General features: G+C 36.6%; 1 protein-coding gene across 1 annotated transcript in view; it reads left to right on the top strand.

Moving 5' to 3' along the window:
* Positions 1-12,772, top strand: part of hydin (HYDIN axonemal central pair apparatus protein) — a 68,782-nt gene that overhangs the window by 55,117 nt on the left and 893 nt on the right. Inside the window, exons 69-89 of the mRNA XM_055032106.1 lie at positions 392-552; positions 960-1,054; positions 1,237-1,447; positions 1,757-1,957; positions 2,730-2,856; positions 2,954-3,119; positions 3,943-4,090; positions 4,215-4,422; positions 4,534-4,755; positions 5,111-5,280; positions 5,656-5,854; positions 7,014-7,166; positions 7,254-7,424; positions 7,547-7,659; positions 7,780-7,999; positions 8,842-9,051; positions 9,148-9,311; positions 9,962-10,112; positions 10,666-10,896; positions 11,002-11,226; positions 11,895-12,176. Of these exons, the coding sequence (XP_054888081.1) occupies positions 392-552; positions 960-1,054; positions 1,237-1,447; positions 1,757-1,957; positions 2,730-2,856; positions 2,954-3,119; positions 3,943-4,090; positions 4,215-4,422; positions 4,534-4,755; positions 5,111-5,280; positions 5,656-5,854; positions 7,014-7,166; positions 7,254-7,424; positions 7,547-7,659; positions 7,780-7,999; positions 8,842-9,051; positions 9,148-9,311; positions 9,962-10,112; positions 10,666-10,896; positions 11,002-11,226; positions 11,895-12,176 (3,828 nt within the window). The remainder of the gene's footprint in view (positions 1-391; positions 553-959; positions 1,055-1,236; positions 1,448-1,756; positions 1,958-2,729; positions 2,857-2,953; positions 3,120-3,942; positions 4,091-4,214; positions 4,423-4,533; positions 4,756-5,110; positions 5,281-5,655; positions 5,855-7,013; positions 7,167-7,253; positions 7,425-7,546; positions 7,660-7,779; positions 8,000-8,841; positions 9,052-9,147; positions 9,312-9,961; positions 10,113-10,665; positions 10,897-11,001; positions 11,227-11,894; positions 12,177-12,772) is intronic.

Here is a 12,772-nt window from a genome sequence, read left to right as displayed (position 1 = left end):
ACACCATCTCTCCTGAACCAGAGACAATATCAATAAAAGACAATAATTCTCCTTTCACTGTATAATACTCAGAAATCCTTTTCATTTGGCAGAATGTCTGTATATATATATATATATATATATATATATTTTTGATGGTGTTATGTAGTTCAAGCCTGAATTTTAAACAGAAATAAAGGCAAGAAACAGATTTTTTTTTTTTGTTGCAAGTTATAATTGTCAAAATTAAAAGAAATCAAGGCTCTAAATATCACTCTGTAAAAAAATCTGTGTTATAGTATGAGTTTCTTTCTTTAAGCCACTGAAAAAGTATATCATTGCTATTCTTATTTATTGAGATGAACCTGGACATCGCTTAGCTTTACTAACTAATTTGCCTGTTTGCTTTCAGGTGACAGAGACAAATCCGGAACCTCCCTGTTCTGTGGTTGAGGGCTCTCAGTGGAGTCTGAATTTGGAAATCAGGGCAATTTGTGATTACTCAAAGTTCAGCTGCATCACCAGCAACATCCAGTTTAGAGACATCATGCTTTTCCAAACCGACCTCCACCAGTAAGTCAGACTGAAACACTGTCAGCCATTATGTCTGAGAATATTTGTGTGGCGCATTTTTGACACTCATGCTTATTCAAAAGTTAGAGATCAAAAATATTTAAAGCTTTTATTTACACTGCTCTGTATTTGTGCTTTCAATTACAAATGTGCATGTGCAATACATAATTTTCCATATCTGCTCTTTCCTCCATAATTTGGTTGTTTCACTTTTTTTCCATATATTATTCCACTAAATCTTTCAAGTATCTTAAATAGACTTTATTTACAGATACTTGCTTAAAGATCCAGCCTATCCACATGATGTTTGATGTATACTTTGTGTGTGTGGATTAAATACTTGATATTCAACTGCTGATTTTTTTTTTTTCTAAAAATGATTGTTGTGTGTGTGCTTGCATTTTAAGTCTGCAGATTATCAATGAGGGCAATGTGAAAGTGGATTTCTCCTGGCATGTCCAAATGGATTCATGCAGTGAGACTACAGATCTTACAGAAGGAGGTAAAATGAGCTCTTATCATGAATTTAGTGAACATTGAATCTGATCTGAAATATTTGTTTTAAATTTTAGATTTTATTGCTGTTCTAATGTCCTAATACTTAAAGTTGGACAGGATGTATTTGTTTTCATTTAGTGCTTTAAAAATGTTTGTGTAAATCAGAGTACATGTCATTGGTAACAGATGAGAGCTGGAGTTCTCATCCTGACAACAGTTCAGACAGGCCTTCCATTGTTCGGAGCAGTGTAGTATCACAACTCTTAGGAAACCCTGAATTGCCTCCATTCACCGTGGAGCCCAGAGTTGGGGCCATAAATCCTGGAGTTACCCAAACCTTCAATGTTTGCTTTTCACCTGTGGAGGTATCGCAGTTTCAGGGCACACTACTCTGCAGGTAATTAAAGGCATTTAAGGCAAGTGCATTTTTCAGTGCTCAGCATATTAGAGGTGTACCCACATCTTATGCTCAAAATCAATCAAATTTGCTATAAAAGAATGGCTCTTTCTTTAATGTGTCTTTTTTTTAAAAGACAAGACATTAACACCTTTAAAGATATAGCCAAAATACATTACATTTTGTTTTAGGACTGGCAATGCAAAAATTTTTAAGCATATTTATGTTTGGCTAATCTAAAAGGAAATTTATATTGGTTACCCAGTCAATATAAAGTTTTATTTGTTATGGATATCTCTGTTTTTTCAGTATTCCAAACTTGGAGAACGGCAACCAACCTCCTTGTATCACAGTGCGTGGTAAAAGCCTGTGGGTTGATATCCATTTTGATTTGGAGGACTCGGACTACATCAGTAGCTGCCGCCACAGCCCCAAGTTCAGCCGCCCTCTGGATTCTAACACTCGAGTTATAGAGTTCAAAGCCCTTGGCATATCATCACCCACAACAAGGTAATAGATTAAATAAATGACAGGAGTGACAGGAGGCTATTATTCTCATTGATATGTACTTTGTAATTTTTGTTATATTTTACCTTTTGTGAAAAATCATGCTTTCATTTGACTGTCACTTTGCTGCTGGTACACCTACTTTTTCCAACAGAACAACAAAAGAATATTTCTGTTCTATTCTAAAAAGGAGTAGAAAAATTTATTGAAACTGCATGTCTGGTTAAAAAGCATGCATTTGACTATATTTTAATTCTCTTCCTCCAATTTAGAGAAAATAACAGAGAGGTCTGAGAAATTTAAATGGAAAAGTCGGACGTTAATCAACAACTCCAATATCAGCATCCAGTAATGGCTACCATTCATTTGAAACTTAGTGGAAACACAGCCTGGTCTCAAAGCCGCATCAGCTACTCAAACATATTAAAGTTGGGTGTGATGTTATTCCCAGATGGACATTCTGACTGTCAAATGCAGTTTAGGCACCTACTGGCACTTATTCTTGATTCAGTGTCATCCACTTTAGTTCTGCTCACAGTTCTTGAAATGTTCTTCATTGCACTTTCTCGTTTTGGAAGTTTCTGGTTATAGCAATACTTTATGTGCTTCCAACAAATACTTTGAATTACTAGAATTCAGTAGCCTATTAGCTTGTCAATAATTCTGTAGAATTGCCAAGTTCCTCTGAAGCTTGCCCAGCATTTCTACTTGTACTACTGTTTGAGAACCATTGGTATAAAAAGCTAAAACCTTGTTCTCTTGTCTGACTCTGTAGGTCATTCAACGTGATTAACCCGACCAAGGTGGCTTACTCATATAAATGGATGTGTGACGACACTAATCCCAAGTCTTTCCGTTGTCTAAATTCTTTTGGGACCATCCCACCAGGGAGGAAAGTGGAGGTAAGAACGTTGTGGCTGTCAATCTGACCATCTACCTTCTCTGTCCCAAGCTCACTTAAATCTTTACATTATTATTGATTCTCTGATTTGTCTACAGATGTGTTTTGAATATGTTGCTCAACACCAGGAGACAGTGGAATCACTGTGGACTTTCTTGATTGAGAATAAGTCATTGTCTTTTCCCTTCTTTTGCGTGGGAACTTCTAGAGAACCATGCATCTATTTTGACAAACCTCATCTTGACTTTGGGGATGTGCTTGTTGGTATGTACAGACAGATGTCTTTTCATTAATGTAAACAAAGTATACACATATATTATTTTGAATTTTTCTAATTTAAGAGGGGCATTAGCCTACCAACCTTCTGTGAACAATCTATGACTATAAAAAGTTAACAATAATGATTACTTATCATAGTAATCATTGTAATGGGCACATGTGTAAGAACAACATGTGCCCATTAAAACTCTGAAATTAAACAGGCTTCATTGTTATTTCAAAACAAGGACAACATAATTAACTCCACATTTTAAATTATTTTGCATTTATGCACAATCGGCACAGTTATCTTGATTATCGTTGTGATGTGTGACACAGCTAGTGGAAGTAGTATTGCTAACGTCAACCCCTTTGTGTATTCCCTTACTTCGCAGAGATTTACAAAAGTGCTTTTGATCCTACATGCTGTATAAGCGAAGCGATATACATAAACAAATAAAACAACACCTTTGCTGTTTTATCACTGAGGCACGGGTTCAGTGTTAAAATTCCAAACTTACCTCATTCTGACAAGAGTCACTGTTGAATCTATAGACACACCGGTTTAGTCGCAGATATTTTAGATATTTAAAATATCTGTTTTATTTAAATAAAACAAAATGTCTTGACCTGAATCCCTTAGCTTAGACATGTATGCTACATAATGTGTGGCATTTACAGAATGTATTTAGTGTAAACAATTACAATTTTCTGCAGTCCAAAAAAGTCTTTAAATTTAGCAATAAAGTGTGGTTATTATCTTTTCCACGGTGGCAGACTTTAATTCCAAATACTGCATAAGCTATCATGTGTGTTTGTGTGTGGGCAGGTGATGTGGTGGAGCAAACAATTGAACTGGTGAATGCAGAGGAAGAACCTTTCCACTTCTCTGTCCTCCCGGGGTCTCTTGTCACTGAAGATCATCAGGCCAGCTTGAGTTTGAACCCCATGAATGGCATAGTGATGCCCAAGAATAGGTTGATAACACACATCAGCCACCATTATTTTCAAAAAATTCAAAAAATGGTCCTTATAGTAAAGCATTTGAACCATTCCTGTCAAAATTTGTTTTCTTTATTTGTTGCAATCTGCTGGTTGCAGGTTACCACTGTTGGTGTGCTTCACACCTTCCTATAAGGGATATGTAAACTTCAAACCGATCATGAAAGTGAAGAGGAAGTCAGAACCACTTTCATTCCACGTCAAGGCTGAATGTTTCTCCACGCCAGTTTCTGTTCATATTCAGGAGCAAGACGGGAATCTCAGAGAGCTCTTCCCTAAACAGGAAGATACACTAGACTTTGGAAAGGTCACCACTCCTTAACAATATAAATACTGAAATGCAAATTATACACATTGACATCTGAGCTTTGAAATGAGCAATTTCTCTCATGTTGGTCTTTATATTCTTGAATTATAGGTGGGAATTTCAGAAGTATCTACCTACAATTTCCTGGTGTGCAATCTTTCAAGATTTAACCTGGAAGTCAGCTTTGAGTTGACGGGTCTCAGAGAGAAACTTCAGCAATTAGAGGTGAATCCTCTAAATAGTGTTGTCCAGATTGGGAAGGAGCTCAAGGTATCACTGGTCTTTTCCCCTAAGAGCTTTTGTAACCTCCACGGTGTCAAACTTATCGTCAAGGTAAGATAAAGTTATTTAAATTATGTGCATCTTTTCAGTCCTAAATAGAACTTTGTAGAATGAGCTGACTTTCTTCCACTGCAAGTTGTTAGGGAATTTGAAAATCTGTTTTTAAGTAAAAATATACACAACAAGTTCAAGAGAAATTTTTAAAGTTAATTCAAGTTAAGTTTAATAAAGTGGTGCCAATTTGTGTCAGTTGGACATCAGGTGATATTGTGTGTGTGTATATATACAGTATATATACTGTATTTATAAAATATAAAAAAAATTATATATATATATATATATATAAATAAATAAAATTTTCCTTGCTGTTTTTTATCATCTTTTCCCTTTTTTTTCATCCCACCAGGTGAAGCCCGGTCCAACCTTTAATCTTTCTATTAAAGGCAGAGCCATGGCACCCAACCTTGACTTCTCCTTCACAAAGTTTAACTTTGGAAAGCGTGTCCTGTTTAGTCCGGGGATGGTACCACCATCCCACACTCTTCTCATTCACAACAAAGACAATAACGAAGTCAGGTATGTGTCCATCTGTATTCAAGATAGCTGTTTATTGCAATTGTACCCAATTCAAATCTGTAGCCGTTGAATATTGGCATGTTGCCCAGAAATACAAAATGTATTTCTATAATCCTAATATTTTAGGACATACTTTTATGAGTGTTTGCAAATACTTTTATGAGTGTTTGTAAAGCTGTGAGCTCATTTTGAAATCCTATCCCAGTCCATGTTTGATTGCTAGTTATAGCCTTATAAATTTAGATTTGTATTGGAAATGATTTAATTTATGAAAGGGCTGGAAAAAATTTGTTTCTTATTTCTTTTTGATTTTAAATACACAATTGAATGGGTTGAAAATGTTCAAATACTGTGTTTTGATTTTGTTTTCATCAGTGTTCAGTGCCAGTTTCAAAACACAGCATTCTTGAAGGTGGACTTCCAACAAGATATTTTGAGACCTGGTGCTATTATGGCAGTACCAATTACTTTCTACCCCCTGAAGACTTGTCGTTATAATGGAAAGCTCCTTTTTATCTTAGACAGCTGTGACACAAAACAAGTGGAGATAGAAGGAGAAGGCGTTGAATTAAAGGTAAGAAAGTAGTGAAAAAAAACTGAAGAAAAAGTTCAAGTAAAAGAAATAAAAAGCACCTTACACTGAGCATACTGCTGCTCAGTGTAATGTGATCAGTATGCTCATATATACTTTTAATGTAGTATATGTCAAAGATGATGGTCAATTCCAAAAATACTTTGCAAGCACTTCTTTCAAGCTGCTGACCAATGTAAAGAATGTGTTCCTCTTTCTTAAAGAGGACCTTAAGTATTGAGCCTTGACTTTAAAACCAAGAAATGTGGCAAAGTGAAATTTTGTGTCGTTACACCCCTAATAGATTCTCTATGGGATTTAGGTCAATCAAGCTTAATAACACTATGGATATTAAATTATAGTATTGGTGCTATAGACATTCTGGGAATCTGCTGAAGAATCAAATTACGTAGTCTGAAATTTCATGGTTGACCTCTGTACTGAGCTTATCAATTTTCCTCCAAACTCCAGATCCTTGATTTTGTAAATAAAATGCAAAATTTACCTTTATATAAAAAGAATACTGGAAAAAAGCAACGGTCCAGTGCGTTTTCTTTTAAGTCAATTATGAGCCTTCTAATATTGTCTCTGCTTCATGTGTCAGTTAACACAGTCAGCTTCTTTAGCAGTGACCTATCATGACTTACCATGCTAGTCTCAGGTGTCTGTGACTCTGCTGCAGAGAGTTGTTTAGTCAGCAGTCTTTCCCATGACTGTGAGGAACAACAAAATATATCATTATTTAAAATAGTTTTTTTTTTATATAGGTTGTGTAAATCCATTTTCCTGAACCAAATTATGTTTTTCTTACTGTAATTTATAATAAGCAAAATTAACAGAAGTAAATGCTTGAAATATTTTGCTCTGTAGTATTTTGATTGACTGAGATCTGCCCATAGATATAAACAAGCATAAGCATGGAAACTATAGTGTTTCATTTTATTCAAAAAGAAATTATTTGTAATGCATTACCTGCAACTATTTAGACCAAAAGACTGCAAATAGAAACAATTAAATCAAACATCAACTGATGTATGATGTGAAGGGAAAGGTATAGGGACATTCTTTATTTCTCCATTTTTTTATAATCTTCTAAAGTGGTCTCTCTTATTTGTCCAAAGTCATTTTCATGACCCTAATATGTGCTCTTTTTTTGTCCCAGCTGAAAGTGATTGATCCACCACAAAAGAAAGTGAAACTAGGATGTGTAGCGTTGGGTCAAAAAGTGAACAAACAGGTCACTGTAGCCAATGACAGCTTCCTAGACCTTTCTTTCACTGTGACACTGACCTCAGAACCTCCTCTAGATCCAAAGGTAACTACAACACTAACGTATGTTGTGTTTTGTTTTTAAACTGGAGACCGCTAAAGCCAGACTTAATAGCTGCCTTTCTCCCACCAGGACCTGTCTGTCAGCCCATTAAGTGAGCTGAAGTTGAAATCTGGTGGAGGCACCTGCAAGCTGCACATTCATTTTTCACCTCAACAGTACATTGCTTATTTTTCTGCTGAGCTGCAGGCAGAGTTCAGAGGGTTCTTCCACCATCTGCTGACCATCGAGGGCTGTTGCAAGGTTGGCTGGAATCTGCCCTCACAATCATTACATTGTGAACAAGAATATTCCCTTTGTAAATGATGTATTGCAATGTTTCTTGTTCAAGAAATATTTGGTAGTAATTCATAGTTTAAAAATAGCAGGGGGTGGAAGTCCATTTAGACTGCAGCCAAGTGTCTTTTGGAGCAATGGTCCAAAACTGCCCGACGAACAGGAGGATTGTCATGATAAACACTGGTGACAATACTGTCAGGTAATGTTGAATAGCAACATATCCTACTGTGTTTTTATGGAATCAGCACATCCCCAAACACTTACTCTGGTTGGGTTTATTTTCTCCCCCCTGTTTTGCTTCGGTTCACTGAACTGCCAGATTTCGTTGGCAAACCGAAGATTTCCCTCCAGAGTTGTCAATCAGACCTGTGAAAGGATATATCTGCCCAAGCAAGGACTTTCCGTTTGAGGTGACCTTTACCCCTGTGAAGCTCAGTGATGACATCAGATATGAGAACCTGTCCTGCCTCATCAATCGTTCCCCATTTATTAAATTGACGGTCACAGGTTCCTGCGTCCCACCTTCCATTAGCAAAGAGGTTAGTCTGAACTCTGTCTTTACATACAAATATAAGTTTTTCATATCTTTGAAATAATTACCATTAATTATTACACACTTTGGTTATCAATTAAAGGATAAGGAGGTTTCTTTGGTTCCAATCTTGCCTCATGATTGCTGATTTGACGTCATGTTTCTAAATAGGAAATTGACTTAGTTGCCTTGTAAAGCACCTTAAAGTAAATATACTGTTTATTAAGGCTTAAAAAACAAAGTTGAATCTATCACATTTAAATATATTTCCAGATAGATCTTGGCAGTAAAAAAACTATAAAAACTTACATTTAGACTGATGCATTTTTATTTTTTTCAGTATTTTTCCTAAAAGTTCCCATATCAGTTGCTTTTTCCTAATTGTATAAATAGTTAAAAGAGTAGCTCCAAATAATGTAATTGCTTTGTCTCTTTTGGTTGACTCGGCAGCTTTTGACATATTTAAGGATTTATACAACTTCTTGCAATTAGATTTAATTAACTGAGTACCTCTAAAGTTCTGCATCTGAGGAATCAAAAAGTCAGAAAACTTGTGCTGATGTTCTTTCACATTCATTTATTTATATAAAGTAGACAGACAAAAGGTTTTTGTAACGGCTGCATAAGCATGTTGATTGTTTTTTGCTGCATCACAACAAAAGAAAATGTGTATCACGCTCCTTCCTGTACATGATGTTCTTAGATAGAAATTATCATTTTAAGTCCAACAAAAGCTGAAGAGATAGCATTATTATTCTATCAGAGGACATGTTGTTGGTTGAAACCTACTTAGAGAAATTCTGGCAGGTTTGATTAATTTTATACATTTTGTAAAACGTCTGTCTCCAGGTGATTAATTTTTCTTGCCGAGTGCGCGCCTCTCAAACTCAGACGCTGTCCATAACCAATCCTACCAGTGAGTCCTGCAACGTCACACTTGTAGTCAAGGGTGAGCAATGGAGTGCTGGTCAGTTTATGACCTTTGAACCCAACCAAAGCAAGACATTTGACGTCACGTACAGACCACTGACCATGACGACTGATGGAAACAAACACCTGGTAGAGAAAAATATCACTCTTAAAGGAAGCATTTTTGTATTTAGGACTGAAAATAGTGGGTAAAAATGTCAAACAATAGACTTGTATTTTTCACAGGGATCAGTTTTTGTCTCTTTTCCTGGAGGGAAGGGAATTCTGTTCAATCTGCAAGGACTTGCGTTTGCTCCAAAAGCAGAAGACATCATCTCACAGGAGCAGCCTGCTAAAATCCAAAGTTCTGTTGTTCTCCCAGTCAACAACTGGCTCACCAGGCTGCAGAGGTAAAACACTGAGTCAGTTTATATAATTTATGGTAATTCCAATTTCATCTAACATAAAAAAAACCTATAGGACTTTTTTCATCTAGATTAGTTTATGTGTGAATAACAATTTTGGTAAATCAGACTCATCACCTTATCCTGACTGATTTCTTTCTATAATGAGATCCATTAGAAACATAGCTAAAGAACACAGATACTGAAAAATTGGAAAATCATACTTGGACTTCTGACTTTACTTAAGTCAGACTGCAAACTACAGCACCCGATCTATCTCTGTGAATTCAATCAGCAAAATAATACGGTCTATAAAACTATGCACACAGAAACAGGAAGTAATTGAAATCCCTGTCTGCATGTGATAAAATTATAGATTGATAAACCAACAACAGGTATATGAGGCTCAGTTAATTTAAAAAGGCCTGATAGAGAGTCTAATCCAAAATCTGGGAATGAAATGAATACCAAAATGTAATATTTATTTCTTAATATTTAACTAGAGATGAAAAATTTAACAACTCTTATGACGCTATAATAAATGGTCTCGGGTTATGAGGCCAGGATAAATGGTCTCATGAAACCATTTATCATGGTCCTATGAGACTTATAGTCTCATGTTTCAACAAATATATTGACTATTTTTCTGTTTTCAGATTCGCTGTGCTGCTAGAGGTAATTAAACCTGAGAAACCAGACCCAACTTTGTTCCTCAAAGGCAACAAGTCTATCGAGGTTCCCGCTTTGGCCAAGAGGGACTACAACATGTCTTTTAATGCATACAAAGAGGGAGAATACATTGGAAAGGTTTGGGCAAACAAGTTTATCTATGTTTGTGCGAGTATGTTTCTCTTGCCATGTGAGTATCCATATTACACTATTGCATATTTGCCTTCTATTTCAAAGGTGTAAGAAGATGAATACCCTGATGAAACAAGTACTTTACTGTAGCATTAGCAAGTCAATGTTTAGCTGAGCCAGACTTCCATGGCATTGGCACAATTTTCTAAAATAGCTAAAAGGTTTAATTTGTTGCACTTCAGCTGAAACAGTAAAACTTAGAGTGTGCAGTGCTTATTTTGGGTACCACTGCTGGAGAATTTGCACAAGTTATTAAGCAAAAGATAAAAATAAACAATATAGTGCTACAACAGAAGTAAAATACTCTATATCAATGCTCTAAAACTGTGTGAATGTTAGACTCTTCCTCATGATGACCATAACCAGCACATACGTTATAGAGTTGACCGTACCTGACATTCCTTACTGTAGACCCACTTAGGTCACAGTTGAGAAAAAGAAACAGTCCGACAGCTGCATGAATCTGGCCCTCACGCCACACTTTAATCTTTCTACTCAGGTGACATTTCGTAATGAAACAACAGGGGAGTTCTTGTTCTACATCATCAATTTTAAAGTCAGCTCTCCAGGAGTCCTGTCTACTATCAACCTGGAGACGCCTGTTCGCAGAGTGGCCTGCGGTGTTGTACATGTGGAGAACCCCTTACACAAAGCTACCAATTTTACTACAGAGTGTAAATGTATTGACATCAAGGCTCCACCTCAGCAGGTCGTTCCAGGACAGTCCAAGGTCGATACCAAAGACAAATTTCATTTTGATGAAAAAAAAAAAATCTATCTTTGTTGAATATACATGACTTGAATATGTCTGCATATGTACATCTCTTCTCCTCAGGGTTCTCTGAACTTCGAGTATCTGCCTCTTCATGTAGGCGAATCTACCGTACGTCTGACCCTGTCCAGTAATGAACTGGGCCAATTTCACTACAGTCTGCTTCTCAAAGCTGTCTCTCCACCACCAGAGGAGACAGTCTACTTCCACACTACACTGGGAAGCAGTGACTCTACTTCCATTAATTTTACTAATTACTCCCAAAGTCCAGCCAAGTACATCTGTAGGGTAAGTAACAAACATAACTCAATCTTGTTTTATAGAAATGTTTTAAAAAGATAACAATGCCAACATATTATAAGATATAAATACAATTTTATTACGAATTAACCAGTAGATTGGCTAAAAATCAAAAACTTGCTAGTTTTATTTGCTTAGTTCTTATTGGTGATTGGCAGATCAAACACTGAAATAGTTTTTGTTCTATATGTTAAATGCATTAACATTGAGAACATCATTCAAAGCAAAATGGCATATGTTTCAGTACCGGCTTCTGTCAGACAAACTGCAGCACTTTTTTTTCCATATACCCAGTGTATACCTTGAAGAAATTAGGCCAGTGACATCAGTATTAACAAATCAAACCTCAAATAAAACTTGAAATTCATATTTGCCAGGAAGGGTTTGATTTTTGTTGATAGTGTTTTTTCATCAGTAGCACATTGTTTTATTATTTGATTCTGATCCAGGTGGTGACAGTGGTAAGACTTCGTCCTGTAACTGGTGGGATGGGGACTCAAACCTCATCCGACTCATCTCTGGCTTCAACGTAGCTTACACACTATCAGTGTGTGAATGACTGAATGTAGAGACAAGCGCTCTGGAGTCCTCTGGACCAGAATTAGCGCTACATGAGTACAGGCCATTTACCATCTGTTGTTCTGTCTCTTCTACAGACTGATCGTCCTGATTTTATGGTGGACAAAAGTGTCAGTGTTTTGCCCGGTTATCCTTCAGGGTCAGAGGTGAAGGTGGAGGTTCGTTTTGAGCCACATCAACTGGGCGAGGTGAGAGGACAGCTCACCTTGAACTCAGATCTTGGTGGTGAATACAAATTTCCTTTGCACGGAGTCTGCAAGTTCCCAAGACCTCAGGGCCCGTACAACATCAAAGGGGGCAGCAGCATCGCCATCCCTTTCAAAAATGTGTTCCTGACGACCACGTCTTTCTCTTTCAAGGTACAATTTATGCAGAGCCTAACAAGATTAAAACAATAGATAGTTCCCACTATCCAGTGTATGGAAAACAATCAAAAGTTGGATTATTTTTTGCATTATTTCTTGTACAAAAAACTAAAGATTCTGAAATTTCCCATTGATGATCAACAAAATCTACCGGGAGGTTTTGTCTCCATCCAATAGCTCTACTGCTTGTCCTCTCACAGTAAAAAAAAAGGCATATTTCTGCTGTTTAATCATTCATTTGTATTGTGTGTAGTTTTGTTTCGGGACCAAACAGGCATCGTTGAGCTCCTGGCTTTTTTTTAGGCCCTGTTCAAACCAGGCACAAACATCCATCTTACCTAACCATCCATCCTTATTGTGCAATGACTTAATGCTTGCAAGACTAAGAGGGTTTACCTTGTGTTTGTGAAAATAGACATGACTGGTATACTTTGAGCAGGTCATCAGTCCACAACATCTCTGTGTATCCAGAAACATAGATGAATGGATTCTGATAGGACGAAACCTGGCTACTAGAAGTCTGATTTTGTTGATTATTTGGACATTGATAGAATATTTAATGTTTTGCTATTAATGAGGCCATTTAAAGT

This window comes from Poeciliopsis prolifica, unplaced genomic scaffold (assembly GCF_027474105.1).
Source record: "Poeciliopsis prolifica strain line A6 unplaced genomic scaffold, Auburn_PproV2 SCAFFOLD001, whole genome shotgun sequence".
Lineage (NCBI taxonomy): Eukaryota > Metazoa > Chordata > Actinopteri > Cyprinodontiformes > Poeciliidae > Poeciliopsis > Poeciliopsis prolifica.
Note: the sequence above shows the minus strand (reverse complement) of the source record. Positions and strands in the feature narration are given on the sequence as shown.